Source organism: Ursus americanus, chromosome 1 (genome assembly GCF_024610735.1).
Source record: "Ursus americanus isolate L20-20 chromosome 1, mUrsAme1.1.p, whole genome shotgun sequence".
NCBI classification, from domain to species: Eukaryota; Metazoa; Chordata; class Mammalia; order Carnivora; family Ursidae; genus Ursus; species Ursus americanus.
Genome location: NC_142127.1, coordinates 62,932,822 through 62,955,248, shown reverse-complemented (window position 1 = coordinate 62,955,248; position 22,427 = coordinate 62,932,822). Strand labels below are relative to the sequence as shown.

General features: G+C 33.7%; 1 protein-coding gene across 7 annotated transcripts in view; it reads left to right on the top strand.

The window, feature by feature from the left end:
• The window catches only part of TFPI (tissue factor pathway inhibitor), a 63,531-nt gene extending 42,849 nt beyond the window's left edge, over positions 1 to 20,682 (top strand). For 5 of the 7 annotated variants that reach the window (XM_045806281.2, XM_045806286.2, XM_045806284.2 and 2 more), the window contains 4 exons: positions 1,710 to 1,886; positions 2,874 to 3,059; positions 19,108 to 19,287; positions 19,986 to 20,682. In XM_045806281.2, the coding sequence (XP_045662237.1) occupies positions 1,710 to 1,886; positions 2,874 to 3,059; positions 19,108 to 19,287; positions 19,986 to 20,089 (647 nt within the window). In that variant the 3' untranslated portion in view covers positions 20,090 to 20,682. Of the gene's footprint in view, positions 1 to 1,709; positions 1,887 to 2,873; positions 3,060 to 10,882; positions 11,269 to 15,396; positions 15,422 to 19,107; positions 19,288 to 19,985 lie in introns of those variants that run through there. The other 2 variants (XR_015724338.1, XM_087861924.1) reach the window with 2 other exon arrangements.
• Positions 20,683 to 22,427: the final 1,745 nt, after the last annotated feature.

Below are 22,427 nucleotides of genomic sequence, written 5' to 3'. Positions count from 1 at the left end.
TACGGGGCATGAATTTCTTGATTTGTAACCTTATTTTAAACTGTAGGCCCAAGTGGAATTATTTTACAAGTGTGCAATTTCAACTTCGTCCTAAAATAGATTTATGTCCTAGAATGGGGCCTCATAAATAATAGCAACTTCTAGTTGCATAATTTCTTAATTATACTTCTCAGCATAATTTCTTATTGTTTTCTATTCCTTACATGCAATAAATTTTACCTACTCCTGTTTGTTAAACATAGAATTCTTATATTCTCTGGTAAGATGATTTAAAATGTCATAAGAAGTACATATTAAGGCCAAAACAAATCAAAATGATAGTAATTGAATGTATTTTTTCCTCATTCTCTTTTTAAAAAGTATTATAAAAATTTAAAGAATTGTTTTTTTTCCTTGTCCCATAAATTACACTTAACCACAAATTGTTACTATGGGGATAATAGTAACATTCACGTTGAGAAACATGAGGCAATAAACAATAAAAAAATAACTTTCAAATTGGTACTTTGAGACGTTATAGAAGATAGATATTTTACACTACATTAAAATAGGATGTTTTATTTAATAAAACAATGCTCTCATAGAAGATCAGTCTTTCTGAAGATTTGCAGTTGTTGCAGAAATCATTAACATTATTAAATATCTGCTCTTTTTATAGTAAAACACTCCTAAGTGTTGCTTCCCTGAGATAGAACGAGTTGCTTTAAAATGTAAAAGGATACTACAGCTCATTTTTGTCACTCTGATAATATAGTTGCAGGGGGAAAAAATGGGGAAATTGTAGCTTTGCCTAATTCCAGCCCCATGTATCTTGTAATCACAATTTGAAAATGAGTTTAATTTTCTTCTTTACAGAGTATGCATGTAGACAAGGCTTGTAATGTAGATCACAGTGGCACAACTTGTGTGACAGCTGTGTTTGATCTGGTTTGGAGCACTATCAAAGAATGGGCATTAGATTTTTTTCAAAAGCCTCTCCAATCCCTGAACATGTATTTCCTTTCTGCCTTTGCACTGTTGGAGTCACTCCAATGCCGGGAAGAAGAAAAACAAGAGACGCAGTGGTGGAGGATGTCATGCCTAACCTAATACAGATTCCAGCATAAGAATTCAGGAACTTCTAAGAATAGCCATGAAAGCTTCCATACGCCTCAAAGCTTCTACTCCAATATTTTTTAAATTGAAACCATTGTAATGAAGCAACACATTATACTTCTTTCCCTAACGAGAGCCTACACCTGAAAAATATGAAATATTTCTAGATCATTCCTAAATGTCAATGCATTTAAGCCTAAAAAAAAAAAATAACTGAACCAAAATTTTGCCACAGTATTTTGTAATATTATGAATTTTTGAATATTTCTTCCAAACCAAGGGTAAAATAACAATATCTTTTACTCTTTCAATTCATGAAATAGTTGATAGTTAGTGCCCTATAAATTTACTATGAGAAATTTAGAACTTGAAATTCCAGTAGTAACAATGTGTGACAATAGAAACATCTTCCTTATTCTTAATGTCACAATAGATATAGAGGACAATTTTAATATTGTCCGGTTGTGGATAAAGTTCTGTTTTTACCTTGTATCTTTAACTTTTCATGTTTACTCCTTAAATAACTTCAACTTAGTTATTTTATGTATTTAATCAGCATAATTAAATTATTCACAAAAAAGAATATTGCTTTCTGACATTTTTATAATTTCCAGAAAAGCCAGATTACTGCTTTTTGGATGAAGACAGTGGACTCTGTCGAGGTTATATGACTAGGTATTTTTATAACAATCAGTCAAAGAAATGTGAAGGTTTCAAGTACGGTGGGTGTCTTGGCAATCAAAACAACTTTGAATCACTGGAACAATGCAAGAAAACCTGTGAGGATTCAGGTAAGTTTATTTCCCATCTCATTTCACTTCATTTACAGGCATTCTTTAAAAAATAAGGCATCTTAAAGGATGTTCAAGTTTACCTAGATTTTGTTTCAGCCAGACAGATGAAGATACATTAGCATCCACTAAATTTGATAAAAATTAGTCACTGTGTTAACTTAAAAAAAAAAAAAAGGAACAGAAAATTAAGAAATGTATAAGGGAGCTTATTTCCATAGATTTATTTTAAGTTACATCGTTTTTCTTTCCTGAGAATATTTTAGTACAATGTAAGCATAAGAATAGGGCTGCTGACCAGTGATGGGTATTAAGGAGGGCACGTACTGCATGGAGCACTGGGTGTTATAGGCAAACAATGAATCATGGAACACTACATCAAAAACCAAGGTACTGTATGGTGACTAACATAACATTAAAAAAAAAATAGGGCTGCTGAAATCCGTTAGGTTTATAACATTTGAGGACAAATAGTTCTTTGGAATCTACCACCTAAAATCAATCAGTTTTACCTGACCATAAAATTTATTAAAGGATTGCCTTGAACTTTAACTGTTACCTTTTTTTGACCAAGAACTACAAGTTACTCACATTGAAATATGATCTTATTAACGATATGTATAGAGATTTACTGCTCATTAATTTAACATAACAATGTGAATAAAATTTCTAGAAGTCTACTCTTTTTTAAGATTTATTTGAGAGAGAGTGTGTGTGCGCGGGCACACCCGCGCATGGGCTGGGGGAGGGGCAGAGGGAGAGAATCTTGAAGCTGACTCCCCGCTGAGCACCAAGCCCAATGGGGGTCTCAATCTCAAGACCCATGAGATCGTGACCTGAACTGAAGTCAAGAGTCTCAATGGACTGAGCCACCCAGGTGTCCATAGATGACTACTCTTCTTAACACAACTGCTGTGCTTTACTTTGTGTGTATAATTATGAACTTATGACAATGTTGTATTTTAATTGGCTGTATTTGTTTTCCAGAGAGTAATCTTCGGATGGAAGAAACTGTGACTAATACAGTACTGCCTGAGTCTACGGATAGTATGGTACCACTTAGTTCTGTGCATAGTATGACACCACTTGATTTTACGAATAGTGTATCCTCACTTGATTCTGTGAATAATGACTCCGTCACTCCCCAGCCTACCAAGGTTCCCAGCTTTTTGGGTAAGGATCTCTTTTTTTTTAAATTGCTCCCAGAAAAATATTATAGTAACAATAGAAGTGGAATGTATATTAGAACTTTGCTTTTTAAAAGAAATATAGATCTTGTTACCTGATAATAGGTGTGTTGAAATACTGAGATTCAAAATGTTTGTCTTTCAATCCCATAAGGATGATAATTTTCCTCTATTTTAAAGTATGCTTTGAAGAAGGCTTTTAATTATATATCACATGAAAACTTTCCTATGATATTTAACTCTATGCCAAATTTATCTTATAAAATAATGCTCAGAATTATCAGCATCAATGTCTGATGGTAAATTATTATAATGGCAGCATTGTGTCAAAGGCAGTAAAGTGCTCTTTAATTGAGCATGGCATTGGGCAAGGTCTCAGGTGTTTAGTCACAGGACAGATTAGGAATTTGTTGAATAACCATCACCAAAGATTGTGTCACTCTGAAGGGAATTGTCTTTTGGATTTCTGCAAAATTCTTTCCTGGGCTATACCCTGTCAATGTATTTATCAAATTTAAACAAACATACAGGAAACATGCCCACAAAAAATGCAGAGCTGGAAAAATAGTAAAAATATTGGAAAACAGAACCAGAAACCACAAATATCTGGGCAGTTAAAAACAACCGAGAGAGGTAAAAGTTAACAGGATAAATATAAGCTCCTACCTAAATTTAAAAAATGGAGTGTGCTCATTCATGAATTGGATATTTCACTTAGAAGCAGTCCATGTGAAAGTTTCAAATGTAAAGTTGAAAAAAGTTAGAAAGAGTTCTGTAGCTTTAAATTGTAGCCCTAGGGTAAAAAGAGACAGTGTGTGGAGCAGGGGTTCTCCACAGCAGCCATGTGTCAGAATCAGGTGGCAATCAGAATCAGAAAGTCTTTGAGCATCTCTCTTCACAACAAACAAATAAGCAAGCAAGCAAACAGCAGACAGAAGTTCTGCCCAGATGTATTTAAAGCACTGCAAATGTTGACTCTTCCCTATCTGGAATGAAGGATGTAAATATCAAGTTCAGTGCCACACTGACCTGAGCATGTCTGTGGACTTTGCCTTCAGCCCTGAATGCCATACCTCAGAAGTCACAAAGAGAACTGGAAACATTTTACAGAAGGACTGGAAAGTATAAGGAGATGTGAAATCCAAAGAGGGAACATTATATATGTTCTCAGTACTTGTAGCACTATCATGTGAAAGAAAAATTAAGTCTGTACATCCCTCACCCTCAGTCCTCTCTATTTCAGTCCCCTCCTCCCCACATCCCTACCCTTCCTGTTTCCCTCAACCCAGCCTAAAGATCAGGATTAATTTGTGAAATCTAAAGTAAAGGTTTCTTTCTGTAAAGTGTTTATTTTTTAATGTGAAGTCTTAAAAAATCAGTGGTTGCCATAGGAATTAAATTTCCTAAGTTGCAGGCATTCGAGCAGTGTTCCAATAGCTCTTGAGGTGTCATAAATGGCATGTGAAATTTCAGAGGGAGTTTGAAAACAGTATATTCAAATGCCTTCAGGTCCTTAGATTAGATTAGATTAGATTAGATTAGATTAGATTAGATTATTAGAGCAGTGAATTCAATGCCAGATGAATTTGAGTCTAGTTTTTAAACACTACTTTGTTTGTAATAATGATAATAATAAATATCTTTGTAGTTCTGATTTATTATCTGTGAAATTAAGTAATTTCATTGCATTGTTTCTTTGTGTCCTTCCAGCCCTGTGTCTTTCAGTGACATTTTGTTTTATCCAGTTAAGTATCACATGTTGAAAAGCATGCTAAATCTTATTGTGTGAAAGATGTGAACATTTAGAATAACAAACTTAATGGGTTTAAAGAGACATGTGATACAATATACCTACTAATAAAATTAATGCATGAAATCAGTTTCCAATATGTTTCAATATTTTTTGTTTGGATTGCTTCACTAATTCAAATAGAGATCTATATTCATTTATCATTATAATGAATGGAGTAAGTTAGGAGAAAGTTTTTATCAAGTATAAAAATCATGATTTTGGCATGCACACTGCCAAAATAGAAAGGAGGAGACAAAATAAATGTGAGAAAGTAAACGAGTTTTAAATATTTAAATACTGTCTGATTAATGTCCTAAGTTTTTATGTAGCTGTGCATGAAAAGTATAAAAAACAAATTAATGGTTATAACAGTAAATTATTAACTAAGGAAACATTAAAAATTGACAACATGAATTTAAAAGAAAACAAGATTAAGAGGATTTTTATTTAAAACAATAGACATTTAATGCTTTCATAGTAACTACATTTAAAATTAAGGAAAATCTTCCTCTTTTCTTTGTCTAGAAAATTATTTTCTTATTGTATATATTTGCCTCAAAACCTAAATTCCTCTAGCCAATTTGACCCCTTTTCTTCTTTGCCTAGGAATATTCATTTCTCATTCTTTTGTTTTGTAACATTCCTAAGTTAAAACATGAAATAATGTTGCAATAGCTGCTATAGAAGTTTGATACGAAGAGTGGCTAACAAGAAAAGGGGGACAATGAAGCTGGGCCCTCACTCTTTTTAAGATCTACTCGATCCCTTGTCCACCCCATCCAAGATGCAGAAGGTGGAAATGCAGCTGTCCCTCTTCACTAAGACCTAGATGATCCCTTCTCTACCTCATCCAAGTAGCATAATGTTGGAAGGCAATTGTGCCCCTACTTTTCTTATACCCAGACTATCCCTTTCTTACTCCACCAAAGGCTTTTGCTGAGGTCAATGAAGACACTGCTGATATTCCAGCTCAAAAATAATTACATCTGCCAGTCTTGCAATTATATTAATCTATTTTATTATAATTTAAGAAAATAATGGTTCTAAGTTTATATAAAACCTTGTTCAAGGTTTTAGCAAATGCATAAGGTTCTCTGGATTAGTTTCTTTTGAAAAGACGTAAATTGTTTTAATTATGATTCAGTGCATAGGAATAACAACATGCCCTACAATAAAAATTGTGTATAAGCTTGAGAATTTTTTTCCAGTGAGCCCTTTGACTGAAGATATTTGAATGCTTACTAAGCACAACTAAGGTTTGATTTTCTCCTTTTATTTCTACTTTTATTTCCAGATTTCATTATTAGCAGGCTATATAGGTGACCTCAAAGTTTGAGCCTTGCTCTTCCTTAAAGAGATTTTTATAAAATCTTTTGTAAGCACATCCATATGTACAAGTGAGAACAAATTATTTGTGTTTGGATTGGCTGAATTAATGAGTATATCCATGTAGGTAAAAATAAATGTTTGTTCTCACTACATGTGTGAGAGGAATCATTCTAAAACAATCCCTCTAAGGATGTGTAGTTCTGTGCATTATCTTCAGAATGAAAAACGACCACAATTAGTTTTTCTTGACTTTCCCCTTGTGATTAGGACTATAATATAGTAGTTAAAGACTGAGTCTGAAGAGTTCGGGTCAAATCCCAGTTCTTCCACTTATTAGCTGTGCAACCTTGAGATATTTTTTAACCTCTCTGAACCTTATTCTCCCATTGTAAAATGAGGATGGTAATAATATAGTACTCACCTTATAGGTTTTGTTGTGAGGTAAAATCAGTTAATATACATGGCTAACTTAGCACAGTGCCTGATACCTATTCCATGCTATATAAATATTACTCATTATTATTACCTCTGGGATTCAGAGCAATACCCTTAACTTCCTAGGCCTTAATTTCTCACCTGCAAAACAATTATTTGTAAGTTCCTCTTTGCAGAAGTTGATATTTCAGACACTCATAAGATCTCTACTTATTCAGATAAATGCATCAGTTCACATCCAGTCACAAAACTACAATTAACCTTTAAAAGAGAACTCACAATAGACCTAAATTAATGCATATATGGAAACACACACAGTTCAAATGTGTTTTGTAGAAACAAGTTGAGAATATTGTCATGTAGAAGGATCACAGGGCTTTGAAGCCAAAAGAACTTTAACTTTCCTTTGTCTTTTTAAAACTTCCAGCTTTCCAAACTTTCAGAGTTCTGCCACCATTTTCCAGGTATTTCAGCTTGAGCATTTGGTATTCTCCTCTGATTACCCCCTCCTTCTAGTCAGTCCTTCTATTGCTTTTTTCTAATAAAATGTTCATTCCTGTCTACTCTGTTTTCAGTCTACCTGTTTTGTTCAGACTATCAGTCCTGTGTGTTTTGATTATCTCCACAATCTTATGTCATCTGAACAGGGACACTAACGAAAATGAAAGGGGGATGCTAAAAAAAATGATGTATTTTAAATATACATATATTGACAGAAAACTGGGTCTGTCATTTTGGTGGATAGATAAAATAAATTATTTTAAAAGTTTTTCAATTTTCAAAAAATCACATATTGTTGGGACATGATCTACCAAAAAAATGAGCTTGGATTAATACTGGCTCAGGCAAACCAGGTGTCATAGACATGGGATAGATATCAAGGACATCAGATATACTATATATATATTCCTATATCAGACGTGTTAAATAATACATTTGCTGTATATACGGATATAGACATGCATATATATGTGTGTGTATATGTGCATATGTGTGTATATGAAGAGACAGAAAAGACAGAGACAGAATAAGGGGGGCATATATGACATGTATGAGATATAACATTTTTGACATTACTGTCCTACTTTCATACATCCATTACATTAGGGTCAGAGGATCTTCAATCAAGCAAGTTTACATATTTCTCTTGCTTTACAGAAAAATAAAAAAACAGATATATTCTTTGTGTTAATTTAGCCTCATCCACTTGTCTTAGATTTGTCTGCATTATCTGTTAGCCCTCTAACTATTCCAGATTTTTGTCTCACAAAATACAAGATTTTTCTGTCCCTTCCAAATAGACATTGCCATTAAGTAGAACTTACCTACTCTGTTATTAGTAAACACAAATTACCCATTCTTATGGCTCCTGATGTTTGGTTTCTCCTTCCTAAAATTCACTGGCCCTCCTCATGTAAGCTGCCTTTTCACTCCAACAAGGAGGTCTTCTTCCTCTCCCTTTCTCCTGGCTTCCTATTTTGATCCCCTTAATGCTTATATTACTTGATGCTGTTTTAGCTCTGCCTCACTGACTAGATTACAAGTTTTTTGAGGAAAGAGACCAATGTTTTATATGTTTTGCAGATCTTCTCTCCTTAGTATTCAGATCAGTGTTACACATAGGACAGGTGGCTCACATTTTTTATTGATTTTGTGATCCACAGTTATAAAAGAACAAATGATAGTTGAAAGAATGTTGACCATATTTACCAAGTCCTTCTGACCACCTTCTGCATTCATGCATCCATGTCCATTTAAGGGTAAGGTAGCATTTTATGCACATGTTAATATTTCTGCTTTATATCATATATGTGATGCCTTTGATAGCATACAATTAATAAAGTTTTAATATTTATGTGCATATAATTAATACAGTCCTCTCAATAGAGCTCACTGGTAAATGTCTATCAAAGAAAAATTAATGTTCTCAAGTGTTCATACTGATTCTGGGCTTTTTTTTTAAAGGAATTGTTTATTTGTTTTTCTGTAATTTTTTATTTAAATATAATTCAGTTAATATATAGTGTATTATTAATTTCAGGGGTTAATTTTGTGATTCATCAGTTACATATGATTCTGGGCTTTTTGAATGGACCTGACCCATTGATTAAAAAAGTGATTTGGAGTGCCTGGGTGGCTCAGTCCGTTAAGCATCCAACTCCTGCTTTCGGCTTAGGTCATGATCTCAGGGTCGTGAGACTGAGCCCTGCATCAAGTTCTGCGCTCAGCGGGGACTCTGCTTGAGATTCTCTCTCTCCCTTTCCATCTGCTCCTCCCCCCCCCCATATGCTCTCTCTCTAAAATAAATAAATCTTTTTAAAAAGTGATTTATTTTCTTGGTTCTCATAGCATCTTTACTTCTCTATGTCAACTCTTAATAGCTTCCTTGGGACTACATCAGCTATATGCTATTTTGGAAAAACAAAATCTTGAGATAGACTTCAAAAGCCTACCAGCAACTCATTCTCGCACTTGGTCTCTAACACAGAAAAAAAGAACACCTATATATTTGACCTAGTCCTTATTGCTTCCTGGCAGCCACTAAGTCAAGGGAAAATGATTGGGTATCATTCTGCAAACCATTTAGGTACTTGAGGCCCTGTCTCTCCTCACTGTATTCAATGTATAACCTACTGGCCAGATTCCATACACGTGTGAAAAAATGGAGAGAAAAGAAAAACATAAAACATAAACATATATACATAAACACATACATATACATATCTTTTAAAAAAATTTTGGTTATCATTGGCCTTTTACAAGAGATGTTATATAAATGGTCTGAATGAAAGTCAGACACCACCACTGATACAGTTAATTTATAGATTTGCAAGAAAACATTGTTACCTATTTGGCCTCTTGTTGAAGATTTGCTTACACTTCACAACCACGGAAAGTTTCTGCAAAGAAAATATCCCGCATAATCTAAAGAGTTCCATAGTTAATCACTAGCGCTGCCAACAATTCTGAAAAACCCCACTTCATCAAAAATCCACTTAAATAGTCCCCCAAAAGCATCCTGTTTTTCATAATGTGTCCTCAGACCCAGAAGTATAGAAACTTCCCTCTTAATTTAAATATGCCTGCATGGTGAATCTGGTGCCTTATAAGCTGATTTTCTGACAAGCTGGCTCTCTAAAAATAGGTAACTTGTGGAGAGGATCCATAAGACCTACTTCCTGGCAGCAGGGCTGGTGAGAAACAAAAATGTAGCACTTCCCCTCTGCCAAGACTGCTGCCAGCCAGATACAGTCACCCTAGGTGACCACTGACTGACTACTTTTGCTAATCCTTTTCTTCCTGGACCATCTCTGCTTTTAATAAGGATACATTTTTCACCCTAGTCATGCGATTCCTCCAGAGAAGTGTTTCTGAAATTTAAATATACAGATACCTTTAAAAGAAAAAAAACCACAGACTTCAACTTTGTAAATCAAAATATTTTGTATGACCTTAATTATATATCAAGTAAAATACTGTATCTCATTATATATCTGACCATTACACAACCATCAATCAAAATTTATTCACAAATACAACTACAAACTAATGAATTAACGATACTAATTTGATTATACTTTTAACTGAAGTATAGTTGACCTACAATATTATATTAGCTTCAGGGGTCCATTTATAGTGATTTGACATATTTATTATAAAATGATCACCATAAATCTAGTTACCATCAGTCACCATACAAAGTCATTACAATATTGATTATACTCCCTATGTTGTACTTTACATCCCCATGACTTATTTTATTTTATTTTTTTAATGATTTTTTATTATATTACGTTAGTCACCATACAGTACATCCCCGGTTTCCGATGTAAAGTTCGATGATTCATTAGTTGCGTATAACACCCAGTGCACCATGCAATACATGCCCTCCTTACTACCCATCACCGGTCTATCCCATTCCCCCACCCCTCTCCCCTCTGAGGTCCTCAGTTTGTTTCTCATAGTTCATAGTCTCTCATGTTTCATTCCCCCTTCTGATTACCCCCCTTTCTTTATCCCTTTCTTCCCCTACCGATCATGCTAGTTCTTATATTCCATAGATGAGAGAAATCATATGATAATTGTCTTTCTCTGCTTGACTTATTTCACTTAGCATTATCTCCTCCAGTGCAGTCCATGTTGCAGCAAATGTTGAGAATTCGTTTTTTCTGATAGCTGAGTAATATTCCATTGTATATATGGACCACAACTTCTTTTTTTTTTTTTAAAGATTTTATTTATTTATTTGACAGAGATAGAGACAGCCAGCGAGAGAGGGAACACAAGGAGCGGGAGTGGGAGAGGAAGAAGCAGGCTCCCAGTGGAGGAGCCTGATGTGGGGCTCGATCCCAGAAAGCTGGGATCACGCCCTGAGCCGAAGGCAAGACGCTTGACGACTGAGCCACCCAGGCGCCCCTGGACCACAACTTCTTAATCCATTCATCTGTTGAAGGGCATCTCGGCTCCTTCCACGATTTAGCTATTGTGGACAATGCTGCTATGAACATTGGGGTGCATATGGCCCTCCTCTTCAGTACATCTGTACCTTTGGGGTAAACACCCAGTAGTGCAATGGCTGGGTCATAGGGTAGCTCAATTTTTAACTTTTTAAGGGACCTCCACACTGTTTTCCAAAGTAGCTGTACCAACTTGCATTCCCACCAACAATGTAGGAGGGATCCCCTTTCTCCACATCCTCTCCAACAATTGTTGTTTCTTGCCTTGTCTATTTTTGCCATTCTAACTGGCGTAAGGTGGTATCTCAGTGTGGTTTTGATTTGAATTTCCCTGATGGCTAATGATTTTGAACATTTTTTCATGTGTCCGTTAGCCATTTGTATGCCCATGACTTATTTTATAAATGGAACTTTGTACTGCTTGATCACCCCTACATACTTTGCATATTCCTCCATCCCCTTGCCCTCCTACAACCACAAGTTTGTTCTCTGTATTTATAGGTTTTTTGTTTTTTTAGATTCCAATATAAGTGAAATCATATGGAATTTGTCTTTTTTGGACTTATTTCATTTGGCATAATACCCTCTAGGTTCAACCATGGTCTCACAAATGGCAAGATCTCATTCTTTTTTATGGCTGAATGATATTTCATTGCCTGTGTGTTTGTGTGTGTGTGTGTGTGTGTGTGTGTGTGTGTGTGTGTGTGTACACATATACCACATCTTTATCCATTCATCTAATGATGGACTTTGGGCTGCTTCCATATCTTGGCTATTGTAAGTAACACCGCAGTGAACATAGGGGTGCATATATCTTTTCAATTAGTGTGTTTGCTTTCTTTGGATACTCACTAGCGGAATTATTGGATCATATGGTATTTCTATTTTTAATTTTTTGAGGAACCTCCATATTGTTTTCCAAAGTGGCTGCATTAATATACAATCATCAATAGTACATGAGGGTTCCTTTTCCTCCACATTCTTGCCAACACTTGTCTTTTTGATACTAGCTATTGACAAGTATAAGGTGATAGACAGCTCATTGTGGTTTTGATTTGCATTTCCTTGAGGATTAGTAATGTTGAGGCTCTTTTCATGTATTTGTTAGCCATCTGTTGGTCTTCTTTTGAAAAATGTCTATTCGGGTCGTCTGCTCATTTTTTAATTGAATTGTTATTTTGGTGTTGAATTGTATAAGTTCTTTATATATTTAGAATATTAACCACTTTTTAGATGCATCATTTGCAAATAGCATCTCCCATTCAGTAGGTTGCCTTTCAGCTTCACTGTGCAGAAGCTTTTTAGTTTGATGTAGTCCCACTTGTTTATTTTTGCTTTTGTTGGTTTTGCTTGAGGAGACAGACTCCTACAATACTGGTAAGACCAATGTCCAAGAGTTTACGGCCTATGTTTTCTTTCAGGAGCTAATGGTTTCAGGTCTTACATTTAGGTCTTTAATCCATTTTGAGTTTATTTTTATATATGGTAAAGAAAGTGGTCCAGTTTTATTCTTTTGCATGAGCTGACCAGTTGTCCCAAAACCATTTATTGAAAAGACAGTCTTTTCCCCATTGTATATTCTTCCCTCCTTTGTCATAGATAAATTGACCATATAAGTTTCAGGTTATTTCTGGGCTCTTTTATTCCATTGATCTGTGTGTCTGATTTTAGGTGGCACATCCCTATTATTATATGAATTTGGTATTAACTGCTATAGAGCAGATTAGGAATGAGGAATAGGTTAGAAAATCTTGTGCTACATTATGTTGTAATTCTCTGACTACCCTACTTCTGTTTGAATAATGACCAGTTTTTGCAGGAATAAGTTTGAAAAGCATTTTTGTAAAATATATTATTAGGAAAATCCCACTTCTGTCTTTTCTAGGGACACAGTGGAATGTGGTTTCTGGTCTTCTATCACATCTTATTGCTATTAAATGGATATCTTACTGGCCAATGCAAATATGATCACAGAGTACACAAACACCTAGAAATAGAAATAGAACTTTGGTCTATTTCTAGAATCAGTCCACATTGAATATGCAAACACAATTATTCTTGCCTTTAAATATTTGAGCTTTTTCAATACTGTTTGGCTCAGCGCTCTTACTCCCAAGACTTGTTTCCAGTTTCTTCATTTGATGACCTATTTTGATTAGATATCTTTTTCCTGTTCAAACTTGATAAATTCCAACTTCACGCATGTAACTTAGGGTAAGAAATATATAAGACATTCTGAACCTGAGCTCCAAAGAAGAGAATTTGAAAATTGGATATAAAAGGGAAGTTGTGACAGCTTTCTCTTTATCTGATAATTATTAAATTATCTTTGCTTAGTTATTTTTACTTTCTAATTAGTTTTCAGAGGACATATCATAGTGGTTAAGAGCATTGGCTTATGGACAGAAAGATGTGGGTTTAATTCCAGTCCTGCAATTTGCCAACTCTTTTTGTGGCCTTGAAAGAATCACACAACTCTTGGCCTCATGTTCCTCATTTGTTATATGTGGAGAGTACCAGCTCATAAAATTTTTGATGATTATGATGACATGTATAAAATTCTTATCCCCATGTTTAATATACAATAAGGGCTCAAAAGTATTAATATTTGAAGTTTTGATGATGATTACCCAGTGTCAATGGAAATTTATAGTAGGAAAAAATACTCAGGAGTATTATTTGTATACATTTTATTAGTGATAATTTTTTAATATAACTAAAGCCTGTAACCTTGATCTGAAGTATCTTCATTCAATATACTTAATGCTATGATTATCTGAAATGATACAAAGCCCTTTTAAAATTCAAACATAATTATAAAACACCAATACATATTTTGTGTCTTTGGATCATATTCTCTAATCAGAGGACATGTAAACCTGTGTTTCTAATTTTATCTTATGATCTGAGGCACAAATCAATTATACTTTTTAATGTCAGTCCAGTTCAACAATACTGAGTGGCTCCTATATAATGGGAATTGTCATAGGGACTAGGAGTCTGAATAATAAATAAGATGGTTTTGTTCTTTACAGACATGCCTGTGAAATGGGGTGAGGGGATAGATACAAAGATGACTTCAATGCCTACACTATATTGCTAAGACAGAAAGCTGCACAAGTGCTGTGGGGGGACAGAGTCATGATATTGTACTTTCATTGAAGGGTGTCAAAATTAAAATTTTGTTCTTTTCTAAACCTGGGATCTATCTTTTATCTAACATCTTGGATATATTTGTTTAGATGCTGGCTAATGCATGGGCATAGTTCACAATTCTGTCTTTATTCAGGGATTTTTCTAAGTAAAGCTACACTGAAAGAAAGCCAAGAGTCTTTAGAAATATCTGCACCAGTGTGCAAGGATGCTCATGAGCCATTAATGTGGAATTGAAAAAAAAAATCTACATCCATATGAGTAATGGGTTGATTAAATATACTGTAGTCAATTCAAGAAATGAACACTGTACATATTAAAAAGAATGAAATATATATGAACAAATATGGAAACATTCACAGAATATTATCAGGTATAAAAAGACACAGAGTAGTACGCTAATATATTTTTGCCCATGCAAACAATTTGGAGGAAAATATACACCAAAACATTGATAATGGTTAAGGGACAGGGGTCAAATTATTGAGAACTTTTGTTTTATATTTGTCATACTTTTGTATTAATTCAGTGTCTTACAGTGATAAATTATAATTAGAAAGTTAAAATCTTTATATTTTTCTTTACTAGAAAATTATGGGAAAAAAGAAGGTATTATTCAAAGGAAAGATTTATTCAATTCCCTAAAACACTCTCAGAAGACAAAAAATTTTTCAGCCATTCATGCGGTAATTCATAAATCCTAAATTCGTTGGTAAAATAAAAGTCTAAATATTAGGTATGTAAAATGGGAACAGAAAGACACCATGGTAAGGATTCAAAGTGACTATAAAATTTAAAGTTTATAATACAAATTTCAGAGAAAATTTACATAAACTACTTTAAATATAAAACTGATTTTGGAGTGCCACCTTACAGTTTAGCAGTCATACTAGATCATGGCCGTTCCTGGCAGAATATAAGTGGATCCTGAATTCTGAAACCTATCATAGACCCTCTAAATGGAAGCTATCCAACTTGTTATTAATGGCGAGATCAAGACAGAATGCATTTGGTTATTAAATTCCCTTTGGAAAATGAACAGAAGTCAGGTTAGTGTCTTTTTATTCTATCTTAAATACCTGTGAATAATTATAATCTAGACCAAAAAAACTACATGTACAACTACTTCAAAACCTTTATATTTTCTTTCATTGTAGATATCATTGTCTGGATTTTGAATAGGTGAGTGCCTATGTTTATCTAGAATAAATACATTAATTGAAAACAGTCAAGTCTATCTCCTCATGAGGTACAAGAAATTCAATTTCTTCATCTTTGGGGATTGAACTAGACTATAATCAAGGACTCAAAAAAATCTTAGAGCTAACATGTCCTTGAGAAACTACCTGCTTCATTATATTAATCATATTGTTGTTGTCTATGCTAAAGTAATCTAATGATAGTCTTTTTTTTTTTTTGAGAGGGAGAGAGAGCGGGAAGGGGAGGGGCAGAGGGAGAGAGAGAATCCCAAGCAGGCTCCATGCCCAATGCAGAGCCCAATGTGGGGCTTGTTCTTACAATCCCAAGATCATGACCTAAGCCAAAATCCAGAGTCAGATGCTTAACCAACTGAGCCACCCAGGTGCCCCGATCCAATGATAGTCTTAACTACTTAGAGTTCAAATGATTTTAGGAGAAATAATTAGTTTACATAGCAAGTATAATTCATGTTCTGAAGAATAATGACCTTATAAAAACTCCCCATCTGATAATTATTGTATTAAAAAATGTTTAAAGTTAACTATGATACAACATTCTTAGTAATTAATTTCAAACTTTAACCCACTATCAAAATACTTGTATTCTTAGTGTTAGGAACCACAATATTTACTGGGTAAAAGGTGAGTTGTATTTGATAATCTGTGTAGGTAGTGATTAAAATCAGGGCAAACAAAGTGAGATGGATGAACAACTGTCATCAGGTCAGTCATGGACAGATGCTTTTTGAGTAGAAGCCAGTATCGGGTAAGAGGGACAATTCAAGTCTATAAACCAATACCCAGGATGTCAGAAGCAACACACCAGACATCCTCTGGTTGAGAGGCCAAACAGTGTCAGGTAGAGGCAATCTGATGCTTGGGACAAATTAACTGGTAGTGAAACTCTCTAATGGCATCTGTGCTGGTCAACTATCTGTTTGCTTTCAAACTAATCCCCTGCCTTCTTCTTGCTCTGTCCCATACATATGTTGTACCCTTTCCCTTGGCTTTTAAGTAGATTTGGTGAATGGCAGACATTGTTGGAAGACTCGGTGACCAAAGGAAGACAGAAGCTAGGGTACCTCTCCCCACCAAACCTATAGTATATCCTCCATGGTTTCAGAGCCTCCTCCATTGTTACCTTCAGTCTGGATATTGTAGCCCCACATGTACCAATCTAGCTTGTTCTCTTTTGAAATAGCCTTGATTTTGTTATGGGGCTAAGTTTACTACAGGGTAAAGGAAAAGAAGGATGAATTTACTTCATGTCATCAGAAAATTCTCTCTGTCCTGGAATAAGGAACTTCAGGTAGAACATTGCTCTTAAGACATAATTATTAACATTTGTAAAGAAGAAGTGTACAACTTACAGGTACATCTATATATATATATTATCTTCAACTTACTGTGGGCTAATAAATCTTGTATACAAAATGCAGAAGTGAAATTGAGGTATAAGTCATATCATCATACTCCTATATCAGCTATGAAGTATCTGTGGGTGCTTGCTGAGAAATAAAAAAATAGCAATTTTCTCAGTTTCTCAAATTAGGCTAATTGTTTGAGGAGTATTTCTTTTGTTTCTAAATACACATGATGACTTTGGAAACTCCTGGAGATAGAAGTGGTAGCAACCGATAGCCATCTCATATTCTAGGTTCTGGATTAATGAGAATCCAGAGCATATATATTGGAAGAGTTTGCACAATAGTAGGGCTCTATCACAGTATATCTCTATTATACTGTTAAAAAATTCCTCTTAACATAAACCATTATTGGAAGCAGGAGACTTCAATAGTTTCTAGAAAGTTGAGCATACATCCTCACCAAAGAACATATTGATTTTGACTTATGATGGCAATAATCATGCACTATAACTCCCAAATAGAATGATGATGATGTAAAAGATAAATTAGGCTACGTGATTTTGAATGTTTTAGTCTTACAGATCCGAAGGTTTTCTTTTAAAAATTAGTGTTTGTAGACCTAATCAAAGACCTAAATAATACAGTATTCTTTGGCTGATTACAGTTCTTGAATTCTGACACAGAATTTTCATCTCTCTAAAATGTCTTATATGTTCTTTCTATAGTATTCCCACTCCTGTTTTCCAGAATTTCTCTATTATATGAGCCATTATATCAAGACACTCTAATCTTCATTTAAATTATCAAGAAGGCAGGAGGTAAATGCAGATTCCTATTTTTTCATGTCTAATTAGGATTATTGTTCATTAATTCGGATTAGATAAAATAATTTCTGCATTTTCCCCTCAAATCATTTCATTTTATTTCTTTTCTAGTCTTTTCATCTGGGGTTCACTTGCCATCAAACCATTTACAGCTTTCTGCCCAACCTATTGGCCTTCATTGGCTGGATTCCTCCTGCCAATTTTGTATATATAGCATACCCTCTTTGTCTGCATTTGCTGTGCCCCATCTCACTATTTGGCAAAGCCACTAAAGTTTTCTTATATTGATTTCTCACCATCTACCAACTTGCCTGCAATATTGGTTTACTAATATCAAGTGGTTTAAGTCTGTTGCTAGAGTACCAGCTTCCCCTCACTGACAGGAATTGCCAAAAGAGCTAAAAACTACCATTGTACTGAAACTATTTCTCTGCTTTGCCTTAAGAAAATGAGTGATCCTTTTATTACCCTGGTTGCATTTTCTTTCTTCTGTTCCTAAAGTTGTTGGTCCCATGGTCATCTGGTTTAAACCTGTAAATGTTCTATCTTACTGGCTTTAGCAATATTCCTCCTTTTGCAAAAACATCTAACTCATTGAGAACTGATACTTCAATTCACAAGAAAACTATTACTAAATCAAGTAATCTCTTCAGGGATCCTTCTCTGAAGATTAAAGTTAGAATTTGCTACACCTGAATTCCTATGCTTAAAATTGTGAATACATTACATCATTTAGAACTTTAATAAAAAAATAAATAAAATAAAAATAAAAAAACAAAAAAACAACTCTTCCTCAGCTTCAGTGTGCATGTCATTATATGACATATGTATAAGGATTGCTCATCAGGACTTTTAACCCTGAAGTTGAACATTCATGAACAAAAAGAATGTGTAAACATTGATAATTTGTTAAATTTGTTAACGTGAGTATGGTTAACAAATTTTTATAAAATTTTTTATTAAAGATTTTATTTATTTATTTGACACAGAGAGAGACAGCCAGCGAGAGAGGGAACACAGGCAGGGGGAGTGGTAGAGGAAGAAGCAGGCTCCCAGCGGAGGAGCCTGATGTGGGGCTCCATCCCAGGACCCTGGGATCACGCCCTGAGCTGAAGGCAGATGCTTAATGACTGAGCCACCCAGGCGCCCCAAAAGTTTTCTAAATTTTTTAATAGTGGTTTCTTTTATGTACAACTAGTTTTTTTTTTCATTATAAAGAGTTACCATAGCATCTCCCTTTAACAAATAGATCTACTTTTTTATTTATTAGAGATAGGTCTTACTGTAGTGGACAGTTGGAGATTAGTAAAGCATTTTTCCGGAGTTGAAATACATGAATTTCACTGGGTACTACTTTTATTCATTCAGATTGCTGTTTTACATAAATATACTATAAGAGCATAATCAAAAACAATAAATAATATGAAAGTTTCAGATTAACTATCATATGATTTACCATATTTTCTTGATGTTCTTAGAATTTTACGGTCCTTCCTGGTGTCTGACTCCAGCAGACAGAGGATTGTGTCAAGCGAATGAGAACCGATTCTACTACAATTCAGTCATTGGGAAATGCCGCCCATTTAAGTACAGTGGATGTGGAGGGAATGAAAATAACTTTACTTCTAAAAAAGCATGTCTTAGGACTTGTAAGAAAGGTATAAAGGACATTTTTCCTATTAATTCACTAGTGTTTAAGATAACAATTGCATTGAAATTATGAACAAATTTTAATATGAGAAAAATATACAATTCTATTTATAATAAGAAACAAAATATTATAAATTTAGGTAATACATGTCCCCTTTTCAACTACATTTACTTGATATTGCTGGAGATGTTAACTACAATTCCTCATAATATGTCTTTCACAGAAAAATAATCTATTTGAAACAAAACAATTTATTCTTTTAATATTTACATACTAAGTTTTCATTTTAAATGATTATACCAAAATATTTTTAAACTATCTTATAATACAACATTTTAATGTAGTTACTAGTTTTCTTCTGAATATAAAAATGATGCATGTTTATAGAGTATTAATATATAAATAAAAATCACATATAATTCCACCAACCATATTCAGCCACATGTTTGCTTTAAAAAAATGAGCATGTATTTCTAACTGAAGATGAGTAATAAAAATCAGAAACATGCTTATTCATTTTTGCTAATTCTTATATATGTGAAATGACTTCCTTAGAAATAGCTTGTTTTGCATAAAGACAAATTAAAGCCTTAAGAATTTTTTTTTGGTTTTATATATTAAAAGATGATTTGAGAAAATTTTAGACAAATGTTTTATTGTATTACTTTATTATGCAAAATAAATTTGTTTCTCTTCCTTCTGTAGGTTTCATCCAAAGGATATCAAAAGGAGGATTAATTAAAACCAAACGAAAAAGAAAGAAGACAGTGAAAATAGTATATGAAAAAATTTTTGTTAAAAAAATATAAATTTGTTACATTATTACATCAGTTCTAAATATTTTGGATGAAACTTTTCACTATAATTTTTTTTTCTTTCCTGAAATCCTTTTAATGAATATTTCCATGAATTTTCTATGTATGTATTAACCACTATTAATACATTTGTATCAGAATTAATTTCTCTATCTAATCAAAGTGCATATTCAAGGGGTGACTACTATGAATTTACTTATTCTCAATCCCTTTCTATTTCCCATTGACTACAAATTATAATGCTGGCCATATCAAATCAGTCCATTTTTTCATTTGGTGATCATTTGAGAATATGTTGTCATTTATTTGTTTTGATCATGTAGACGATGATCTCCTTTATAACCTATGCACAGATTAAAACATACAGCTATTAAAGATGAAGCAGTTTTTGGATTTCACATCTAAAATGGTGACAAGCACTTTCTTCTGTAAGGTTCACTCAATTATGCATTTAACTAGAGCTGGTAATAATACAATTCCATCACGTGCTTCCCTTCCTGGACATACTTTTTCCTCCTTTTTTATAAACCAGTACCTCAGATCAATCTTGAGCAAAACCATTATCTGAACAAAGAGAGTCAACTCTATCATGTGCCTGATTTTGATTGATTTAACCACTTTTTGTTTGCTTATGACCCATTATATTAGTAAAAATGGTTGAATAGTTGTGTGTTAATTACAGATCATGGTAAGAAGCAGCTTGGTGGAAAGGGAAGTTTTTAGTGGTGATCAAAAGGAAATCATTTATGTACTTTCCAATTTTATTGTTTAACAAAATTTTCCTCTTACCCAAAATACTAAGAATATTTAAACCTACTGAAAACTATTCATTTATCATTATGCTTGCACATAATACAACCCAGTAAGTCATCTTTAAGGCAGAGGGAAAAAAAAGTCATGTTATTTCTGTAGAAGAGGAAGATTCTACTAGAAAATCTATGTGCTATTCACTCTCAATGACCTAACCTTTCCTTGGACTTAATTCACTTTCTCCAGATCTATACCTTTCCTTCTCTGATCAGCTATTGCAGTCTGGCATCTCAACAGCTTCCTGGACATTTCCATTTCTATAGTGTTCATGTCTAACTTTGCATTTAAATTTGAACTTGTCATCTAGAAATAACTAACCACTTCATCCACTTAGTTTAGCTTCATGACTTTTCTCTAGCAATAGTACTAGAATTCTGCCTGTTCCTCAGCCTTGAAAGTTTGAACCCAACTTTGACTTATTTTTCTTCATATACATATCTAATCAGTCTCTAAACACTATTGCTTCCTTTTTCATAAACTTAAGCTCCAGGCTTTTTGCCTCTACTGCATTCTTCACATCAGTATTGATTTAATTCCTAAGAATTAATTCCATATATTTCTGTACCACTCAAAAATCCATCAAGGACTCACTAGTTGGTACTTAACCCCACCCCATTCCCCACATTTTTATTTTGTTATATATATTTTTGGACTTAACTAGTGCTCTCTTTCTTGACTATTTCAATTTAGTTAAAAGGGTATACACTGTTCACTGAATGCATCTTTAATTACTCAGCTTATTCATGCTGATTTCCTACCTAAAAATATGATCTCTTCCTGACTATCCACATGAATTCAGGGTCCAGCTGATGTGAGCTATAAAATCACTATGTTTTGAGGCTGAATATGAAGTCCTAAGATACAATTAAAAATCATTTTCATCCTATGGCACAAAATTGTATCATTATAAAATAGTGTCAATTTGCTCACTTAAAAATTTTATATCTTGATTTCAAATATAATACTTATACATAATATATACATAAGTAATTGCCTTAAACTGGATCTTTGCTGTGGAATTTGGGACTTTTGGAAATCAAAATCCCTGTGAAATATGCTTTGTTGTCATTTATACATGGATAGCAACACCTTTAAATAAAGGGCAATGTCTCCTTAGGTCAAGTGACTAGTTGCCACCAATGACATATAAATAACACATTAGTGAGTTGAATATTCTCTCCAAAAACCATTCGTGGATTCATTATTTAATCAAGAGAGACTCACACTGAGATAGTTTGCAATGTTTAATTCATGAGAATATTATTTTTACTGTGTTTTTAGATAAGAAGCTCTCTGGTGGTACTGTCTTGCTTTGTTTTACATAATCAAATACATCTAACTGTGAATTTTATAGAGAATTACATTATACAGCATTTATATATATTTACCTACTTTGTTTTTTCTATGTTCAAAATTAACAGATCATGCTGAAAATTGCTCAAATGATTTTAGTTTTTACATTATAAGAAATAAAATATTATCCTGGATAAGTTTTATACTTTAAAAAAATTTAGTGTCCTTC